The sequence below is a fragment of the Xenopus laevis genome, chromosome 1L (assembly GCF_017654675.1).
Source record: "Xenopus laevis strain J_2021 chromosome 1L, Xenopus_laevis_v10.1, whole genome shotgun sequence".
Classification (NCBI taxonomy): Eukaryota; Metazoa; Chordata; class Amphibia; order Anura; family Pipidae; genus Xenopus; species Xenopus laevis.
Genome location: NC_054371.1, coordinates 209,121,700 through 209,144,238, shown reverse-complemented (window position 1 = coordinate 209,144,238; position 22,539 = coordinate 209,121,700). Strand labels below are relative to the sequence as shown.

Here is a 22,539-nt window from a genome sequence, read left to right as displayed (position 1 = left end):
TATATATATATATATATATACCTCCTCAGCCATGGCTTAGCGCCCCTTGTTTTGCATTGATCGTGTGTCGATGGCCCAATACAGTCCCCGTCCAGGGTCCTGTACGCTGTGTGTCTCTCGCCGCTTGCAGGCGCGGAGGGGGCGGAGCTTAATGCGTGGTTACAGCTCCCAGCTGTCAATCCGAGCGGTATGGCCTCCAATCGCAAGTATGCGCAAGTTGACGCACCACGCATTAAGCTCCGCCCCCTCCGCACCTGCAAGCGGCGAGAGACACACACAGCGTACAGGACCCTGGACGGGGACTGTATTGGGCCATCGACACACGATCAATGCAAAACAAGGGGCGCTAAGCCATGGCTGAGGAGGTAAGAACTTCTGACTATGGACATACGGCTTTGTTTTTATTGTGCTTCACGTCTAGGTGCCACGATCACTGTTTGTTTACACTGTTACTAGGGTTGCTTAGCAACCAATTTTGGCGCCTTATTCACAATTTAAGCGTCTCACTGTGCACTAAGCTTTTCACTCCCTGATGAAAGTTCCTGTGAGGAACTGAAACGTTGGTTCAGTCCAATAAACCTCCTATTTTTCTTCTAAAGACTTGTTGCTGTTTTTTTTGGTGTGCCGTCACCCCACATTACTTATTGAAGCCTTTTTTTGGTCTGGCACCCTATCTTTAATTACTGCTGTGGGTGTGCGTTCCGTATCTCGCTATATATATATATATATATATATATATATATATATATATATATATATATATATATATATATATATATACTGTTGGCATTGTTCAAACTGCTGAGCTGCAAAGTTTAGTTCTTCCACCATGGTTTAGTTCACCCTGACGAAGGTTCCTGTGTGGAACTGAAACGTTGGATAAAATAAACATTCACATTGCTTTACCTATTTGATCTGGGTTTCCTTGGATTGCTGTCAACTGCTGTATACATAAAGATGTTGACACACAGGCAGTATGGGGTACCCAAGTCTCGCATCGCATACATGCTTATTCTAGTTGCACCCACCTAATCCCTTTAATTGATGCCCTTTGAGCAGTGAGATGCAGCTCTAGGCACCAAAATCGGAAAAGCAAACATTTTAGCACAGAGGTCTGCCTGTCACCTTTCTTTGAGCCGCCAGTAGGGTGCTTTGCAGTCATTATTATTAGGAGAGGGGATGGTCACATTTTGAGCATTTGTTTTTGGCTGGAGGGCAGGGGTTTTCGAAGGGCCCTAAGAGCATTATTATTTTCAACGGGCCTACAAGGAAATTTGAAGAAGTTAAATTGAAAAATGATCACTTAAATTTTGCCTAGGACAACTCCAGTTGACTGTTGACTACTACATGAACTTGGCAGCTTTTAGATGCCGAATTTTAACGTTCATGTTTTTTTTTTAGTTTATGGTGCATAAATTAAAACCTTAAATCATGGAAAAAATGTGAATTCAAATGTTGATAAATCAGCCCCTTAGGGTTTAGTTCCTTTTAGCTGAACATGAAGGATCCTTCTGAATCCTGGAAGAAGTGCTAGGTTTGGTTGAATACTAAACTGAATTATGGATTTGGTGCATCCCTAGTACAATATACAAATATAACTTAGCAAACAACACAAACATATCAGGACGCAGCAGGTATTTTAGCTCTAGTTTCCTTTAAGGTGGCCTTTGTGCTACACCCAATACTGATTGTTCTTCAGTGTAGGATTTGTTGTCCGACAGTGTTGAACCATTTCCGGATCCATATGCAACCAGGAATTTTGCGGAAGGTTTTCTCTCAATGAAGTTGAGCTGCTGGTGTAGGTATGGGCTTGTCTTCCTGGAAGCAATGGGCTCACAGAAACATACTCGTTACCTTTCTGTAGAGGTGTTACTGTGACAGTTGGTATGGTCGCACTTCTCTCCATGTAGGGAGATGGGACCTGAGGCACTGCACAGTAAGAGTGGGATTTCACAGGTTTTGGAGCCTTTTTAGCCTTACGTTTCATAAGAAGAAACCAGACAACCAAAATGGCAGCTAATATGAGGACAAGGATGACAAGTGGGATAATAACAGAGAGTGAACTGCCGTTCTGACTTGCCTCTGCTTTAGGGCTTACAGGATTTGCTCCAACAGTGGCTGCCCTGAAAGAGCTAGTGGTTGCTTCAGAAATAAGATCTTCATTGTTATGGTTTCCCCACCGGTTTCGGTTACCCCATTTTGGCACACTCTTTGTCTTGGGAACCTCTGTACTGGTGTTTAGCCAGTCATTTTGGGTCCTGTTCTCATAGACAGCACTGGTGTAAGGGGAAAGTGTAGTGCTTGACAAAAGATACTCATCAGAAGTCACAGCCTGAAAAAGTAGTGGATCATTTGGCACCACAGAATATGAAAAGGCTCCTACAGCAGGTGGCACGTTATTTGCTCTAAGAAGGAAACTAAAGGAGTCATTTTGCATTTCAGTGTATGTCAGGTTGGCGCTAACTTCCAAAAGTACCCGGCCTGTTTCGATTTCTGCCTGAGTAAACATAGTTATGTCTTCATAGGCATCGCCTTGGAGCGTTTTCCTCCGCGTAAGCCTTCCATACCTTGGTTCATCTATCACATGGAATTCTGGATCACTGCCAGTCATATTGCCCAGCTCAGATGCATCAAGATCTTTAATTTGCATTGTGTAAAGTGTTTCTGTAGGGATTTTCAGGCCGGATATGACATGCACAAGAGGCTTTACGGTTACATTTAATACCAGTCCCGTAAGATTACTTTCAGCAGTTGTTGCCATCAACTCAAAGCTGTCCTGAGATTCAGTTAGATTTCTCACCTGGTATTTTACTTTACCTAGATTTAAATCTGTCTGGCCAAATTTGGTGACCGGTGTGTCATCAATCATTAGTTGACCAAAGCTAGCCATCTGTACAACCTCATAAAGTATCTCTTTGCTCCTTCCATCAGTGGTAGCAGCTAAGTGCATATTAGTAATGGGTAGAAAAGTCTCCGACTGAGAAAGAACCAGATTCGTGTGATTCACTAAGGTGATAGAGACTGCGGTCACTTCAATATTAAAGAGTTTATATAATGGTTTGTGCTTCCCATCCGTCACGCTGAAATAGAAAACTCCAGAGGAAGGGCTTCCATCTTGTACAAACCAAACACGGCCATTGTTGATATCTGCTTGCGTAAAATGATCAACGGATGCATTTAGGTTTTCTTGGTTGGCTAAGAAACCATTGTTGGGAGTACTTATTATCGTGTATTTTATGTCTTCTGGAGGATTGTCCAGATCTTCAACATTCAAATTGTCAGCACCTATAGCCATCATTTGCCCTTGCAGTACTTTCAAATAAGGTCTCTTTGTCTTTAGTTCGGGAGCTTGGTCATTCACACCAATGACAGTGAGGTTAAACATCTCTTCTAATACATCAGTGTCTGGTTTAACTGCAGATTTGCTCTTCAAATTCAGCCATGCAGCAAAAATAAACCCGTCAGCCAGTGACTCTGAGCCGTCGTGCATATACGTAATCCCAAACTTATTCACAATGTATTGAGAAAAATTGGGCTTGTCTTTAGTGATGTTTCGATCTCCAACGATAATCATGCCATGCTCGGGCAAAGAGGTCACTTGATACCAAACTTCATAAGAGCCTCTCTGGGTTTCTGGAAGTTTTAGTAATAGATTGGATCCATCCAATTTGGATTTATCAATTAGAACCTTCCCCCCCTCATCCACAGAGGCTCCTATGTAAAAACAGGAATATGAAAATACACAAGAAGAAGAACCATGACTTTATGCAGAACAACTTTAGTTTTTCAAGCGAGGAATTATTGTAGGATATTATGTATTGTCTTGATATAGGTCACATATCAGTGACTATAAACGAAACAGTTATTGTTTATGATTCTGGAGTAAAAAGTAACTCAAATATCCTGAAGTAATGCTATTAAAGGGGGCGGTTCACGTTTAAAGGAATACTGTCATGGGAATTTTTTTTTCATAACGCATAAATTCAATTTTGAAATTTGACATGGGGCTAGACATATTCTCAGTTTCCCAGCTGCCCTAGTCATGTGACTTATGCCTGCACTTGGAACTACTTTCTGGCAGGCTGTTATTTCTCCTACTTAAAGGGATACTGTTATGGGGAAAAAAAAATGTTTTCAAAATGAATCAGTTAATAGTGCTGCTCCAGCAGAATTCTGCACTGAAATCATTTTCTCAAAAGAGCAAACAAATTTTTTTATATTCAATTTTGAAATCTGACATGGGGCTAGACATATTGTCAATTTCCCAGCTGCCCCAAGTCATGTGACTTGTGCTCTGATAAACTTCAATCACTCTTTACTGCTGTACTGCAAGTTGGAGTGATATCACCCCCCTCCCTTTCCCCCCCCAGCAGCCAAACAAAAGAACAATGGGAAGGTAACCAGATAACAGCTCCCTAACACAAGATAACAGCTCCCTGGAAGATCTAAGAACAACACTCAAAAGTAAAAACCCATGTCCCACTGAGACACATTCAGTTACATTGAGAAGGAAAAACAGCAGCCTGCCAGAAAGCATTTCTCTCCTAAAGTGCAGGCACAAGTCACATGTGTTTTGAACAAAACATGTTTTCCCATGACAGTATCCCTGTAAGTTAATTTTATATTATATTTAATGTTCTAGAATGGCTAATTCTAAGTTTTCAACTGGCCTTCATTTTTTCTTTTTTATAGTATTTATTTTTAATAGTTTTTTAATGATTTGCCTTTTTTTCCAGCTTTCAAATTGGGGTCATTGACCCCATCTAGAAAGCAAATGCTCTGTAAGGCTACAGATTTATTGTTATTATTACTTTTTATTACTTATCTTTGTATTCAGGCCCTCTCCTATTCATAATCCAGTCTCTTATTCAAATCAATGCATGGTTGCTTGGGAAAATGGACCCTAGCAACCAGACTGCTGCAACTGCAAACTGGAGAGCTGCTGAATAAAAAGATAAATAACTTAAAACCCACAAATAAGAAATGAAAAACGAATGCAGATTGTTTCAGGATAACCCTCTCTACATCAGGGGTGCCCAAAAGGTAGATCGAGATCTACCAGTAGACCTTTAGCTGGTGATCAGTAGAATAACTGATCTTACAGCACAAGAAAAGTTTAAATGTAATGCGATTTAAGTCACTGCATTTGTTCATACAGTCTGCTTTCTTTTTGCTTGAAAAATTATTTTTGGCCTACAGTATTCATTCTTTACTCTCTCTGATTCCCTTGGGACCATGTCAGCAGATCAGAAGATAAAGAACAGACTGTTCTGGACAGCATGCAAGGGCATGGAGGATCCAAGAGGGTCCTGCAGTTGGTCGGGTACCCATGGGTTACCCGCAAAAAAACAGGCACCCTGCAGAATGAAGGATTTTCAGGTATGGGTATACTGGCGAGTCTGTAGAGTTGCAGGTCTCATCTAAATTTCTAATCTTATGTAATATTGTCTATATTTTACTCCTTTTAAAGTTTTACAAAACTTGTTTCTGTCCCGCCCACATTTGATGACGCAATTTCCGGTTTGCAGCAACATCACTTCCTGTTTGATGGTGGTCAGCGGGGTTGCGGATAAGGCAGTGACAGAACTAGGTGGGGGCGGGCCCTGGTGCGGGCCGTGCCCCGCCCCCACCATCGTCCATGAGGCTGCAGCCGAATCCAGTGGGCGCATGACTGCCGGGGGGCCCTGCGGGGGTACGGACTCTGGCCCAATTGCACCCCCTGCTCCCCCAGTAGTTACACCACTGGGATAAGGCAATTGCCGGTCCGGGTCGGGTAGCGGATCAAAGTGGGTAAATATGCGGGTTGCAGTTCGGGTCGCGGGCAGTGGGTTGCGGATCTTAGAAATTAGTTCTGCGCAGGACTCTACCAAAAGGCCATCGGGTGCTACCCAGTTAGCATCTGAGATGCCCATATGTGCCAACCAGGACAGCCTGTAATTTCAACTCCTGATCTACCAGCATTGTGCCACAGTCAGGATAGATAATGCTGCAGTTAGACATTTTTCAAGAAACAGGAGAGCAGACTGTATGAACAAAGTACCTTGGATTGCATAGGAAAGATTCCGGTGTGGCAAGGCTGATCAGTAATATGAGGATGTGAGGTCCCATTATAAACAAGCTCTCTTAGCAAGCAGGGTCAGCAAGCAGAAATTGCTTACAAAAATACTGCAAGCTTTGCTCAATGCAAAGCTTGCAAACTTGCAAAACAGGGGTGTATTCGTAACTTTTTACAATTACTTCTTTGTGAATGTGGGTTTGTGAACATAATACAAAAGCATATAAATGCTGAAATTACCTGTATTGGCTTTGAGACGGCTCTGCCTGGCTGGGTCATTGATTTCATATGATATTGTAACGAGAAATACACTGGATTCCAGGAAAGCAGGAGCCGAGGAAGCTGTAAACTTAAAGGAATCTTGTGTGTTCCAAAGGAGAGCCTCATTATCTGTATGGTCATAAAATATTACTCCTTCTTCTACCTATAAAATAAAATGAACATTCAGGTGAAAAAATTCCCGCAACAATAAAACAATATGCTCTTTCCCCATCTAGTCCACCAAAAAACAGAGTCTTAGGTTACAATGAAATGGAAGCAAAGTTAAAGAAATAAGCAAATGCTGAAACAGCAAAAAAATAAATAAATAAATAAATAAATCATTGTTTAATTTTAATCTATGAATAGTCTGCAGTATTTTTAGATATGCCTAAAATGTATGTATTAATGTCTGTAATTAGACTAGATTTGTTATTGGTACACATTACACAGTAGCTACATGCTGTATATCTAGTTACACTGATAGACAAGTGTATCATTTTGAAACTTGTGCTGCAGTAAATCCTGCTTGAGGTCCAAGATCTGGTCAGGGCTCCAATTTAGCTCATCAAGTTACATATACAGGTATGTGATCCGTTATCCAGAAACCCGTTATCCAGAAAGCTCCAAATTATGGAATGGCCAAAGACTATTTTATCCAAATAATCCAGATTTTTAAAAATTTGATTTCCTTTTCTTTGTAATAATAAAACCATAGCTTATACTTGATCCCAACTAAAATATAATTAATCCTTATCGGAAGCGAAATCAGCCTATTGGATTTTATTAATGTTTAAATGATTTTCTAGCAGACTTAAGATATGAAGATCCAAATTACAGAAAGATCCATTATCTGGAAAACCCAAGGTCCCAAGCAGATCCCATACCTGAACTGTATTATGCATTACGTAGCAAAGTCATGGGAAAACGAATTTCCTATTTAATAGAATAAGTTATCATGCAAGTTGCCTTTCTGGAAGATTTGCGGCTAAAATTTCTAAATACGAAGCCGATAACCCATGTACTGTATGTGCTGCGACCAGATGCCAGCAAGTGGAAAGTAGTTACCCTTATAATTAACATTTCCATAAGTCTAGCCCCCTGCTCTCCTGCTGGTCTGTTTGACTACTTTGCTGAGCTGGCTGACTACTGTTACTTTGTAACAACAGGCATCTGTCCTCAGCCTGCATCCTCCAAACCCTACAATTCCCTGCACATGTGATGCCAGTAAGGAAAGGAACATCACAGTGCAATGCATTGTGGGTTATGTAGTTCCGCCATTCGGCCTGTAAACTGTGGAGAAGTTGTTACAATTTGTAACATCGGTGTTTAGTCCCTCCTTCCCTGCCAGGATTTCAAATGATGCAAAAGAGAAGAACTATTAAACAGCTGGATTTCAGCATAGAAAATGGCATTTATTCATACTTTTTGAAGAAACAGGTAACTGTGATGGGTATATTAGGGGTTTCTGTGTTATGTGGGCCTCTTTATCAAATTTTGGTTTGGAAGCCGGAGTTCCCCTTTAAAGCTGGATTGTATCTGGGCATGCAAACAATGGTTCTGAACTGTACATTTAATTCCACTGTGTTTCTTCAATTTCTCAGCAATCCCTTGTGCCAGTGCAAAAGTATACAGTAAAGTCAGATATTTGCTATACTTTGCATGTGCTGGTCCTGGACTTGGTACAAGAGATTGTTGCAAATTAATGTATTGGGAACACACTGGTGTAAGGTATTAACTGGAAAAACCAAGAAACATGGTTGAACAGTGCTCAGATGGAAAGTACTCCAGGTAAACTTTTTGCAGAATAGCGCTGGCCCTGGATCTTAGAGTAGAAATTTGATTACATTTTCTAGTCACCCCCCAGTGAATTTGTCCTTTCTTGTCCTGAAAGGGGTTGTTCGCCTTTAAATTAACTTTTAGTATGATGTAGAGAGTGATATTCTGAGACAATTTGTAATTGGTTTTCTTTTTTGTTACTTGTGTTTTTTTGAGTTATCCAGCTTTTTATTCAGCAGCTCTCCAGTTTGCAAGTTCAGCAATCAGGTTGCTAGGGCCAAAACTACCATAGCAACCATGCATTGATTTGAACAAGGGACTGGAATATGAATAGGAGAGGCCTGAATAGAAACAAAAGTAATAAAAAGGAACAATAACAATAAATGTGTAGCCTTACAGAGCATTTGTTTTTTAGATGGGGTCGGTGACCCCCATTTGAAAGCTGAAAAGCGTTAGAAGAAGACAAACAATTCAAAAACTATAAAAAAGAAAAAAATGAAGGCCAATTGAAAAGTTGCTTAGAATTAGCCATTTTATTACATACTAAAAGTTAACTTAAAGGTGAACCCCCCACTTTAACAACATATAAAATTGATCAAATATTTGGTATTTAATTCCTCTTTAGGATGGTGTTAGATTAGGTTTAGCTCAATATTGGGATCTATATTGTACAACTAAATTTCACCCTGATAGATTAATACAACAAAATTCAAGGTTACAATTGGTAAAATATCAAATAGCATATAAATAGATTTGGAAACGAAGTGTGCCACCTGCTGGGGACTGGTGGATATTTGGGGAGAATACCGCATATGGAATTAAACAGTTTTACAAATTGAAAAGTGTCTGTTTTATATTTACTATACAACATCTACAGGTCAGATAATGCTGAGCTGTCATCTGATGCATCCATATAGATTTTCCTATAAATGTTCAGTAGTTTTCAACTAGAACTGGACAATAAATGTCTTAATATACAGGGAGGTACGTTCACTCAATAACACTTTATATTGCTTGTCCAATAATCAAGCCAACTATATAAATGTATCCAGCACTTTGTTTAACATGTCAGAAGAAATAAAATATCCTCTCTTAACTCTCTAGCACATTACAGCAACCCCTTAATGCCCAGATTGAGTGTGATTTTTTACACGAATATCCTTTACAGAATCTATTCTAGAATCTATTATATTTAAAGAAGAAAACCATTATGGTTCAGTCGTGCTCAGTCTCCCTATGGTATTGTAAATGATGTAAATGATCAATTTCAAGATAGAAGAATCGAACAGCTCCAAGGCACTATTAACAAACTGCAAGTGCTATTTTATTAGCAGTGTAGGTACACTACATGTTTAGTGCCAAGCCCTTCCTCAAGCTTGGCTCGAAATATGTAGTGTACCCAGGGCCACCATCGGGGGGGACAAGTGTCCCGGGCCGGGAATGAAGGGGGGCCCGGTAGTGCTGCACTTTTGAAAGAGCCGGGCCCCCCTTCCAAGCACCAAAGATTTGTGGCCATTTTTAAATCCGAAAAGCCGAACTCCCGAAGCGGCGAAAAGACCCGAAGCCACGAAAACAGCTGAAATCAAAGTCCTGAAGCAGCGAAAAGACCAAAGTCACGAAGGAGGCGAAGTTGAAGTCCTGAAGCCACGAGTTCAATTCTACTGAACACCAATTTGTGTTTTTGTTTTTATTTTTCAATCCCCTGGCCACCAATGTATTATTTTAATATTCTATAGGCCCCTGCCATCAATGTTTTTTTAAAAAAATGTTTTTTAGGGCCAAAATTTTTTTTAACTTGTATGGGGGGCCCTGGCGCCAATGTTTTTTTTTAAAAATATTTTTGTGGGGCCCCAATTTTTTTTTTACTTGCAAGGGGGGGGGGCCTGGCGCCAATGCTTTTTTTAAAAAAACTTTTATGGGGAGCCCTGGCACTAATGATATTTTTAAACTCATAAGGGGGCCCTGACCATCAATAGCTTTTTATAACTTGTGTGTGTGTGTGGGGGTTACTTTTTTAGCGCTGATGTATGGGTGGTCTTTTAACTGTAATTTGGAGTGGGTGGGGTCTGGGCGGGGCTTGGGTACCAGGGTGGGCGTGGTTTGGGCACCAAATGTTGTTGTACGGGGCCCAGTGATTTCTAATGGCGACCCTGAGTGTACCCACACTGCTAATATAAATAAAATAACACTTGCAGTTTGCGAATACTGTGTTGAATTTGATTCTTTTGATTCTTCTGTGTTGAAATTGGTCTATTATATGTGAACTCCAACACTTGGGTATATGCTAAGAGCACAGCAGGTTACCAGCAACACGTAGGAAGAAACACCAGTCAGGTTAGGCATGTTTTGAATCTGGAAAGTTGAGGGGAAAAAACACATACTCTATACTAGTACCATATTCAACCAAAAAAAAATTTACAAAATAGCAGTGAACAAATCACGTAAAATAATTTGTCCCATACAACTTGTATTTCTGTTGCTGTGGGGGTCACACAGAACATGCAGGCTTGGCCCGCCTAGAATCAAACCAGTCAGGGAAATGCAAGGCATTTTTAAGTGATTACATGAATTAAGTGTTTTAGCAGAGGCAATTTTCAATATTGTCTAAAGGCCCCCATACACAGGCTGATAAAAGCTGCCGACAGACTGTCGGCAGCTTATAGGCATGTGTGGAGCAATCGCGGCCACATCTGTGTGTCTATGCGCTCCTGCAATCTGACCGCCTGTATTGGATCCATTCTGATCCGATCGTTGGGCCTTAGAGCCCGCAATCGGATCAGCCCAATATTGGCCACTTCACTGTGGGCATATCGGCAACATCGCTAAACGCGCGGATCTCTACGCCTATGGCCACCTTAAAACAGGGCATTTTCTGGCATTTAGTGACAAAGAGCACCATGTGTCATTGCCCTTATAGTGACAATTTCCAGCTATATATTTACCATTAGCTGTGTAAAACTGGAAACCTCCTCTGTTGCATTTTGTAATCCGGACATCAAGAGACGCCCATGCTTTGGTGGAACAACAACAGTAAACGTTACCGTCCTGTTATTCATATTGCTCTCATCGTTGGTTACAGCTTTCAGTAGGTCTGAAGTAATTGCCCTGCGTGTTCCTGAAAATCAATGAAAATTAAGAGGAGCAAATCATGACATTTTAAACTAGAATGTCCTCTTGCACTATTATACACTGTGCTTCTAAAAATTCTTACATATATCAGTTTTTGTCCCTTTAATACCCCACAAGGCCCTATAACACAATCGCCATGACAAGCAAGGGCAAGGACAAGGGCTGGCCTTGTGCCAAATATTGCCATGTTGGTTTATGGTGCCACTTGACAATCTGACAAACATTGTACAAAATGTACACCGGCACAACAGGGCAAATAAATGCAGTGACAAAACTTTAGTTTAATGTGCCAAATGCAATCATTTATAAACACACTCCTTGACGTTACCATTACCCATTTACACCAAATTAACATATTAACACAATTATATCATGGTCAGTGCAAAGAGCACAATTGCACGCCCTGTGCTAAAAGATTTCATTTTTTAAAAAATGGAAATTCAGCTCTTAAAGTTACTTAAGGCCTTCCATCATACTTTTGTGAGCATGCTGAAAAATGGCCTCTTCCCTTCATTTTGCATGTGGTTCTGGGTTTTGGGTTGAGTGGAGACTCAACATAAAAAATGTAAAAAAAAACAAACAATAAAAGTATTTAATCAAGTGCAAAAGTTTACCTGGAAAAACGTCCAGTACTTTATTAGCTTCCAGGTTTATTACCAAAGTTCTTGCAGTAATGCTGAAAATTTGTCTTGGAGCAAAATTCAGGCCATCGGTAACCTGAAAATTAAATCCTCCCGACATGGACCCTGAAAAAACAATATTATTATACCAGAGGGAAAGTCTTACTGTTTTAAATCATCATTTGGAAGAAATGGAGATAAAGGCACCATCTACTGATTTATGTGCCCAATAACAAAGACTGATTTCCCTTTAAAAATTATTATACTCCATAGTCTATGATGCAGTAGTGAGAGCCAATCCAGGATCCATGGTTTAGGATACTAAGCTTGGAGAATACTGTGTGCTTACAGACCTAAATTATGTTTATTTGTACAACCATAAGAATGTTAGGACGGGCGCCTGAATTATCATTTCCTTTTATAAAAAAAACAATGAATATATATACATAAATGTATAAATGATGAGAAAAGCATAAAATAAGGCTATTCAATCAACGTGAAGGTCCCTTAAGAGAATACTTACATTTTTGTATTGAAGATGATTCATACAGAAAAAAAAAAATTTGATAAATTTTCAGCCTTGAACCATGAGTGTTCTCTTTATTTTGGGTTATTGGCGATAAATTTCAGAACAGCTCCGGGTCCATGACATATAATTGTATTATGCATTATATACTTATGCAACATTTGATTTATTATTATGAGAGCGTTCCTTCCACCCCTACTTGTTTAAAGAGATACTGATACCAGAAATTAAACTTTTTCTTTTACAACCCCATGTTCCTTCAATAGGGGCTGCCATATTTGTGCAGAAGTGGTCCGTTAGCATTAGAAACAGGTTGAGAAGGGACAGTCAGGTTGGCAAAACAGTCAGAATTAGGAACTTCAAATAACAATTACTTACAAAAACAGACCGATCAGCTACAAGCAAATAACAGGACCTATAAATAACTTTTACTGTACATTAAAGGGATTGTTCACCTTCCAAGCTCTTTTCAGTTCAGTTGTTTTCTAACTGTTCGCCAGACTGTTTCAGTGTCTTTCCATTTTATCTTTTCTACAGTTTTTCTAAAATTGAAGTACAACGTTTAATGTTCCGACCTCCGGTGTTTCAGTCTGGCAGCTCATTAATCAAGACCCAGATTCTGAACTTTTACAATTTGCTACATTACTTGAAACATTTCTCAGTAGGATCTGTAGAATATTAGCAACTATTTAGAAATATATCAACTAATCTATTTAGAACAGTTCAAGTTGAAGTAGGAGATCCCCCCCCCCCGAGCTGTTTCAGAAAGACATAAAAAGGATGTATCTTTAAGCTTCAATATTAGAAAACGGGTAAAAATATAACCTATAAAAAAGTCTTTATTTCTGGTGAACTAAGGCGAATACAAGCTACATTATGATTTAGGATTTTATTTGCCTTGTCTTGTAATTTGAGCTTTTGTGATCTTGTCCATGATTTTTTTTTTCAAGATTTAGGATATATCAAACTTAAAATAATCAGAAATTGAATCTGTTCTGGCTGCATGGAATGCTGGAAATATTGAGAGTATTACCGCAAACGCTTGGGTATAATTTCTTCAATGAATCTCAATCGTGTAGATTCAGCACAAATGCTCTAATTCTACATTGTTTCTTTAAATGCATCTTTATTCTGTTGTTGAAGCATGTGCCATGAACGCAGAATCAATTACGAACATACTACGGTATTTATAACTGATGAACATGGCTGTAGAATTAGCCACATTGTCAGTAAAAAAAAAAAAAAAGATGTAAGGATTATGCGGCATTTATTTTCACAAGACTAAGGGATTTTACAGGCGAGAGTTTTTACCTGCACTCCCTTGCGTTGCGATTTCCTCTGTTCAGCCGCAGGGGAGCGCAGGAGTAAACACACTGAATTATTGGGGGCTGTACTCGCACAGACGCATGTAAGCGGCAAACGCAGGTTGGGACGCAGCATGTTGCATTTTACCTGCGTTCGGCACTTACATGCGTATGTGTTAGTACAGCCCCATTGTAAGAGCCTTATCCGTAGTTTAACTTACTGTTGCAAAATTATCTGAATTACTAAAAACTGTTTTAAGAATTAATTTCAACGATCTCTTGTGAAAATGGTATAGTCGATATATATTGCTTACCACTATGTACAAATACCAGATGTCCTTCATTTATGTGCTGCTGAGTGAAATTAAGGATACTTTTGCTTGGATGAGACTTGAGTGCCAGGTGACCATTGTTAGGAGGGGTGATGGAGAACACAAGCTCTGATGGAGACGTGTCCTTATCTGTAGCACAGAGATCCTCACAAGTCACTTCTGTAACAGAGCCGACCCACACCTAGAAATATAAGACAGGTACTTTAGCTTTTATAGAAGTTACCGATTTAAATACATGTATACTTTTAATTTATGAAAACTTTAGGTTTACAACATGGAAATGTTATACAGACACACTTATTACAGCTGAAAATGCCATTCCAGAAAGACACATTCACAGCAGCCAAAGCTTTTTTAAAGGAGAAGTAAAGGCTTTATTTATAGACAAATACAAGAGGTCCTTTGCACTCAACCCATTATCAATATATTTAAGACAGCGACATTTTGTGCATACTGCTACTGAAAAATGCCTTACGCTTTAAACAAAACAGGGATTGTTTGTCCATATATTGCAATATATTTAAGCTGGCCATTATTCAAAGTCATCCCATATCTGGCCAGTCCTACGCTCAATTTTAATTTAATTCATAAAGAATTCTATTGCTTCATTATAAATTTTACAAAGGGACTAAGTTTTACCTGCAACTTACTTGCTGCTTTCAAAGTAAAACTCCCAAACTTGGCTGCCCTTTTATTAGACACCAGTGGGATCACCTGACTATAGCTGGGAAGGGTGGGAGCTACAACATGGAGCTGGTCACTGCTCTTGTATAACTATAATAAACAAGGGAAAGTTGTGCTCACCACTAATTTTTAAAAACATTACGCAGGGGTGCAATGAGGCTGTGACCACAAAATACATATAGACAAATACAAGATTCCTCAGCACTCAACCCATTATCAATATATTTAAGACAGAGACATTTTGTGCATACTGCTACTGAAAAATGCCTTACCCTTTAAACAAAACAGGGATTGTTTGTCCATATATTGCAATATATTTATTGGTGTCTAATAAAAGGGCAACCAAGTTTGGGAGTTTTACTTTGAAAGCAGCAACAAAGAAGCCAGCTATTTCATTATGCTCCGCATGCGTCTGCTCCGGGAAATTTGTAGAAAGAAAAAGCTGGAAGAAGATCGCTCTGTGGTGCTCAATGGAAGAACCCTGGGCCGGTGCAGTTTTCTGAGGATAGGAGCACCGGCCTGGGGTGTCAGGTAAGTAAATACAATCACTTGGGGGTGCCTAACTTTTGGCACCCCCAAGTAAATAGGCCTTTCCTTCTCCTTTAAGGACTCCTTCCCCAAGGAAAAAAACAATCACTGTCAATATCTATATATACAGGAATGATGGATAAAATAAAGTTTCTGTTTTTAAATATAGGCAAGCCTCACCCTAAATATGTTGTTAGCAGTTATCACTGGAAACTCGTCATTGATTGGAGAGACAGTTACAAAGATAGTAGATGGCAGGCTGTGCTTGGAAAGGTCAGTATTGTTGACAATGATAGTGAAGTTATCGTTCAGTGTCTCGCTGTCATCATGGACATAATAGATCAGTTCTTGCTCCACCTGAAACATGTACAACTTGCTTAGAAGTAAAAGAGCAGTGTCTTCTACTAAGTAGAAGAAAAATCTATAGTTTTATTATTCTTTGCGGAACAAAATCCTACTTATTTCTTAGCCCAGCATACTGCACTAATGGGGAGTTTGTTATATAAAGCCCATTATCTCTTCTTGACTCTGGGGATTACAAGCAGGTTCAGATTAAGCACTGGCATTTAAAGAACAGGTATGGGATCTGTTATCCAGAAACCAGTTATCCAGAAAGCTCCGAATTACAGAAAGGCCATATCCAACAGACATTTTATCCAAATAAGCCACATTTTTGTTAATGATTTCCTTTTTTTCCCTGGTATAATAAAACAGTACCTTGTACATAACCCAAACTAAGATTTGATTAACCCTTATTGGAGCTAAAACCAGCACACTGGGTTTATTTAAGATTTATAGGGTTTTCTAGTAGACAAGGTATGGAGATTCAAATTACAAAAAGATCTGTTATCTGTAGTGATGGGCGAATTCGCGGCGAATTTGCACGTTTCGCCGCCAGCGAATAAATTTGCCAAACGCCTGCGAAAATTTGCGTCAAAAACGGGCGCTGGCGTCGAAAAAACGAATTTTTTCGCCGTTTCATGAATTTCGCTCGAAATTCGTGAATTTTTTGGCGAAGCGAAACGGCGCAAATTCGCCCATCACTAGTTATCTGGAATGGCCCAGGTCCCAATCATTCTGGATAACAGGTCCCATACCTGTACACAGAGGCCCAAACAGTCCCCCAAAGGCCCAATAAATAGTGATACAGTCTATAGATTGCCATTCTGAGCCCAATTGGGATTGATGACTAGACAGTCTCTTAACTATGTTCAAAGACCCTTGGTGCATTACTTAAAAAAAAACAAATGCAATAACATAGCATAATTCATTGCTGAAATAAACAAAGCCTTTATAATACCTGTTTTCTTGTAAATCTACTTAATTTTATTCTGGGATATCGAGTGTTTTCGATGTAGCCATTTTTAGGCAGATCAATAATCTCAAACTCAAAGTGGAGTCCAGCAAAATGCTTATTGGGGATAGTCAACTGCTCCTCTGTCAGAGCTTTGGATGCTCCTTCCTTCACAGTGATGTTCTGAGTTACAAGAGGGATCAATAGAGGAATGATATCCACAGATACAGTAATGCCAGTTATTTTCCGGATGCCATTGGTTACGTCCATTGTAAAGTTATCTTGCAGCTGACCAGGCTCAGACTGCACATAGTGAATGATCCCATCATTAATATCCTGCTGTGTAAATGTCAATACTGAATTTTTCTCCGCAGTTAAGTAACCCTCTGCAGATTCAAACTTGCGTATGTAGCCATGTGATGGAGGCGATATTACAGAGTAAACCATCTCTTTTGGCAAGTTATCCTCATGTACAACCTAAAATAAAAAAAAACTAATTACACTGGATGGAGATTAAGAAAAGACAGCCTAATTAAGCCTTATCAGAAAGGTCCACCTAAATATACCAGTAAACCCTCAAAGTAATGCTGTTCTGAGTCCTCTGTCAAAAGAAACACTGCATTTCTTTCCTTCTATTGTGTACACATGGGCTTCTGTATCAGACTCCCTGCCTTCAGCTTAAAACTCCTTGCTCCGGGCGTGAGCATGCTCAGTTGCTCCTTTTCATCCCCCCCCCCCCTTCTCTGCTGTGATCTGATCCCAGAGCTATAAGTGAGCAAGGAGATACTCAGGGAAGAAGTGATGTCACACCAAGCTAAAACTGCAGCTGCTATTCTAAACAGAGAGCTTCAAGAGCTTTTTACTCAGGTATGGTAAAACATTCTACAGAATAAATATAGCATTCTATCTTGAACTATTGCAGCTAATCTATTGGCAATAAAATGCCTCAGTAGCTTTCCTTCTCCTTTAAGCAACTGATTATTATAACAGAGTTTTTGGAATCGGAGAGTCCAGGGTAGGCAGGTATAATTCAGTTCTATAAAGACAATTTGTAGAACAGGAACTTCACACACAGCTTTAAGTGAATATGGTGTGTACCAAGTTTTATTTGGCCACAGAGAGTGCATAAAGTTTCGGCAGTCACACCACCCTTCATCAGTTCTTTAAGGACTCAAAACAAGAAAAAAGAATGAGATACATGTGCACTGTAGTGATGTCAACAAAATATTTGACCGGTAAACCTGCACTGTTTTGGGGATAAAGTGCTGTTATTACACACTCTGACCATGCATTATGGGGATAAAGTTTGGTATCGGTGTGTTTCATGACAGAGGGCTCTGTGAAGTACATTGGGTACAATCATGCACTGGTATATTGTGAAGAGGAGGCAAAAGGTGGACAAATGTGCACAACCTTCCATAAACAAAGACTTGTTGTCTGTGTTTTGCTGAATTATGGGCCCGTGTCCCAATGTGAAGTAGCAAATAAGTTCCATCTGACATAAAGTGTGTGACCAACAGCATAACAGAGGGTGAAGGGACATTTACATTTTTTTCTATATAAATACACGTGTTGGTTTGGTCAGTACATGCTAAGTTGAGATGGTTTTTCTTCCTCATGATCGTTCAGTGCTCTGGCAAATGGTGGGCCTCTGTGGAGTGTAGAGCAAATAAGTAACATCTAAAGCAGTGATCCCCAACCAGTGGCTCATGAGCAACATGTCCCTCATGAACCCCTTGGATGTTGCTTTTGGTCTCAAAGAAGTTGCTTATTTTTGAATTCTTGGCTTGGAGGCAAGTTTTGGTTGCATAAAAACCAGCTGTACTACCAAACAGACCCTCCTGTAGGCTGCCAGTTCACATAGGGGCTACCAAATAGCCAATCACAGTCCTTATTTTTCACCACCAGGAACTTTTTGCATGCTTCTGTTGCTCTGCAACTTTAATTTACATTTGAATGTAGTTTGAATGCGACTCATGGGTAAAAAAGGTTGGTGGTCCCTGATATAAAGCAAAGAGTAGGAGAGGGTGAGGGTGAGGCTAAATTGAGACACAGTTGAATATGTCCCATTTCTTATGGAGGCTGAGAGACAGCGGTGTTATGTTGTGATAGGGCACCTTGAGCAAAGTATTATCTGTAGAAAGCCACTACTACAATTACCCCAACCCTTCTTATTTAAGAATGTAGCGCTGTTAAGAGGAAGGCTGATCCATACATTGTAATTATTCTTGTTGTACTTACTGTAGTTCTCCCTGTGAGCACTGCAGCAATCTAAACACCTTGTGCGCCATTAGCCTTGGGGTTTCTAATGAAACCTTATCACTTCTAAAGATTATTTTCCAGAAATATTCAATGGCATGCAAGATTTACTTTTAAAGAAAATGGACTTACCTGTAATTTCCGTTCATCAATTTTAACTGGTCGCCCCTGTTCCACAACAATGATGTTGAGGTTCAAAACAGTTGGCAGGCGTTGATGGCTTTCCAAATACACACGCACTTTCATTTCAACATTTACAGCAATATTCTTCAATTTAGCAGTCAGATTGAATGCATCCTGCAGATTATTGCTGTCATCGTGCCGAAAAGTCACCTGGCCATTTTTTATATTGAGATGGGTAAAGGATTCTGCTGCCAAACCTTGAACCAGTATTTTCCCATGTTTTGGTGAAGATGCTACATTGTACACAATCTCCTTGTAACTGTCAATATATACATTTGTAGCAATACTAACATTAGATGTGGTTATTATTTGTTCCTTTCCTTTCTGTACCAAAAGACCAGTGTTATTGACTACTTTTACATAGGGGTCGGATGCGCTCACTTCCAGTAGAGATGACGTGTAATGTTTGCCGTCTGTTACAAATAAAACAAATCTTCCATAATCGCTTCCTTGGTGCATGAACAAGACACGTTTCTTTTCCAAGTCTTCCTGAGTGAACTGGTAAAGTTTTATGGAAGGATCATTAGCGGACACCAGATCACCATTTGGAATACCACGCCTTGTATATAATAACTGACCATCATTAAAATCTGTATCAGGATCATGATAGCAGAGATCCTCCAGTGTCACAAGTCTCTGACCATTACGAACAACATGAAAAAGTCTGTCCACAACACGATTGGGTTTCTCGTCATTCTTTAGTTCAACTGATATATTAAAAAGTACTTCTGCATATACAGTTACCTTGTCTCCAAAAGGACTTTCGTGTTGCGAAGACGAAGATGTGGCTAGAACTGTAAACGAATCTGCTGTTGTTTCTGTATCGTCATGAACATACATGAGACGTTCCCCAAGAATATCCTGACTGGAAAATGAAGTGATGTTATCGTTGCTCAGGATCGAATCGGAAAAATTTATAAGCCTAAGCTTTCCATGTTGAGGGCTTTTTTGAACTTTATAAGTGAAAGTCCTGTTATTCAGAGTTTGCACAAAGAGCTCCTCCCTAGTTATAAGCTTTGTGTCTCCTTCGGCTAAAAAGAGACCATTGTTTGTCAAGAAAATGCTGTTCAAGTCAGCCTTTATGTTTATTTGAAACCTGTATGGTTTAGATTCTGCGTGTTTGGTGAACAAGCTGAAGCTAAAGAAATCATTGGAGTCTTGACGAGGCTGATCAGTTAATTCATATTGTACTTTCAAATCTGCTATATCTATTTGGCTGAACATGCCATTTTCCTTTAGATTGTTTTTATTAACAAGAATCCTGCCTTTTTTAGGAAGGGACAATACCTTAAAATATATATCTTTCTCCACTGTTGATATTCCTGTTACAACGGCATATAGATTATCAGTGGTGAGAGTCAATAGTTTTCTGTTTTCAACAGTAAGAACAGAATTGTTGACCAAGGTATACTTGAGCCATTGAACAGTAATAGGAAACCGATATTCTTCACTGGATTTATTTGCAATGTTAACTTTAAACTTAAAGTATTCAGTTCGATCCATTTCTTGTACTTCATTAAACGTACTCAAGTATCGTATCCTTTCACGCTCAAGGGATCTTTGTGTAAATGAATTTGTAGACCTCCATTCATTTCCAACACTCCGCCTCTGGATCTGACCATACTGTGGCAATTCCATAACGTCGTATCTAATCTCCATGTCTTGGTTCTCAGCATTGGTATCCACCCCCAAATTACTGGTTAGAATTAGAGAGCTTTCTCCCTGTGTCACAACAATTCCAGTGTTGTTGACTACTTTATACTCTAGAGGAACAGCTAAGATACGAAGTACCACCGTGTTGCTGACTTTGTCTCCATCGCTTACTCGAAGAACAAGTCTGGAATTCTTGACACCATGGTGGACGTAGAATATATTCCCATCAAGCAGCTCAGAGTAAGAAAACGTAGCAATTGATTTTCCTGCATCCTTCCCATTTACTATGTACCCAGCGTCTGCATTGAGGTTACCGAGCAAAACAAAATTTAGGTTCTGGGGATCTGTGTCTACGTCTGAAACCTTAAGCAGATTTGCAGGAAGGCGTTTTTTTGAATTTTCGAGTAAAGCAAACAGATTGCCTTCTGGCAGGGAAAGTTCTGGAGCATCATTTGTTGGTGTTACAGTAATACTGAACACATGCTGCTGCGTCCCATCTAAATAAGAGGGAATCTCATTTTTGCTGGTGGCTGTAACAGTAAAGGTAAAATTATCATTTGTTCCTTCTGATCCATCATGAATGTAAGTGATTCTTCCATGCCAGAGATCTAGCATTGTGAACGTATCTTTATTTTGTGTTGTCGGAACATCTATTTTTAATTGACCGCTCTGTGGGTATTCCATTACTTTAAAGTTAATTTGTGACTGACGGACACCCAGCTTTTTAAAATCCAGATTTAATTTGATATGCTTAGATTGCAATGGTGCTCTGCCACCCTCTTGAACTACTAAGTTATTCAGCACAATGAAACTATGTTTAGCATTATTTTTGGGGGCTGCTGTTGTGCTGGTGACAAGACTGGTTGAAGGTGCTGCTGTGTTCCGATGGGTTTCACCAGCTTTGTTTAATGGGGATGTAGTTAACAGTATTTCAGTTTTGCACCCAGGCGAAACATCTTTACTAGCTAAAGCATTTTTTAAGCCAAACTTTGCAGAATTCACCTTTATGTTCTTTATGCAGCCTTTAAACGAGACAACTTTTGCATGCTTCCCAGAAACAGTACTTAGGCTGGAGGTCAGTACTTTTCGGGTGGCATCATTTACCCCACCGACAAACAAAGGACCATTAAGCTGAGCCGTTTTTGAGTGAAACGTTAAGGAGGCCTTTACAGTCTCCTCATCCAGAGTCAGGTGAAAATGCCTTGCATTAAGTTTAAGCTTAATGTGGTGCCACTTATGTTCAGACATGAGATTCAAAGTAGAAATCTGAATTAAACTGTTTCCTTTTCTAAGATGGGCTTTTAATATATAGTCTTGTATTTCTAGAGATATAAAATCCCCAACACTTCCTGACTGATACAATAGCAATCCTTTTCCAGCTGAGGTCTGGAGAAAACATTCCCAGACTCCTCCTTCTTCAAGAGCCCATGAAGGGAATGCTACATAGGATTTGGAGCTGAACAAGCTGACAGGGTCATCTTCACTCACAAAAAATTCATCACTGCACCCTAGGGATACTTCGTGAACATTTTTTAATCCCGGATAAGGCCTGAGGGATGAAAGTAGTTCTTGCTCATTAAACACAACCTCATCTAAACATCCTCTGAAGTGATTTGGCAATATTTTTGCATAAGGAACATTCAGCTCATTGAATCCTCCAATATAGAGACCATAATGAACACTAAACTCCTGCGATCCTCCAGCAACTTGTATACTAGACTTTAAGTGTTGGTCAACACTTAGAACAACATCTGCGTTTTCATGATGTAGGTCAACCACATGCCACTCCAAGTTGTCTACTCGAGGTCCATTCTTAAGAAGCAAGATTTGTTCACCTTCTCCAAAATCAATTTTCGCCTGCAAAATATAAATAGTGAAGTGTTTTCTGTAATTGATGTCTTAGAACATTTTAATATGTATCAAATGAAGTATGTA

The 22,539-nt window shown here is 39.6% G+C and overlaps 1 protein-coding gene across 1 annotated transcript in view; it reads right to left on the bottom strand.

Annotated features, from left to right (window-relative positions):
• Positions 1–787: 787 nt before the first annotated feature.
• Positions 788–22,539, bottom strand: part of cspg4b.L (chondroitin sulfate proteoglycan 4b L homeolog) — a 36,180-nt gene continuing 14,428 nt past the window's right edge. The window contains exons 3-10 of the mRNA XM_018266147.2: positions 18,901–22,461; positions 16,516–16,986; positions 15,396–15,572; positions 13,986–14,184; positions 11,836–11,967; positions 11,035–11,207; positions 6,296–6,479; positions 788–3,714 (exon numbers count right to left, since the gene is read on the bottom strand). Coding sequence (XP_018121636.1) covers positions 1,673–3,714; positions 6,296–6,479; positions 11,035–11,207; positions 11,836–11,967; positions 13,986–14,184; positions 15,396–15,572; positions 16,516–16,986; positions 18,901–22,461 — 6,939 coding nt within the window. The 3' untranslated portion in view covers positions 788–1,672. The remainder of the gene's footprint in view (positions 3,715–6,295; positions 6,480–11,034; positions 11,208–11,835; positions 11,968–13,985; positions 14,185–15,395; positions 15,573–16,515; positions 16,987–18,900; positions 22,462–22,539) is intronic.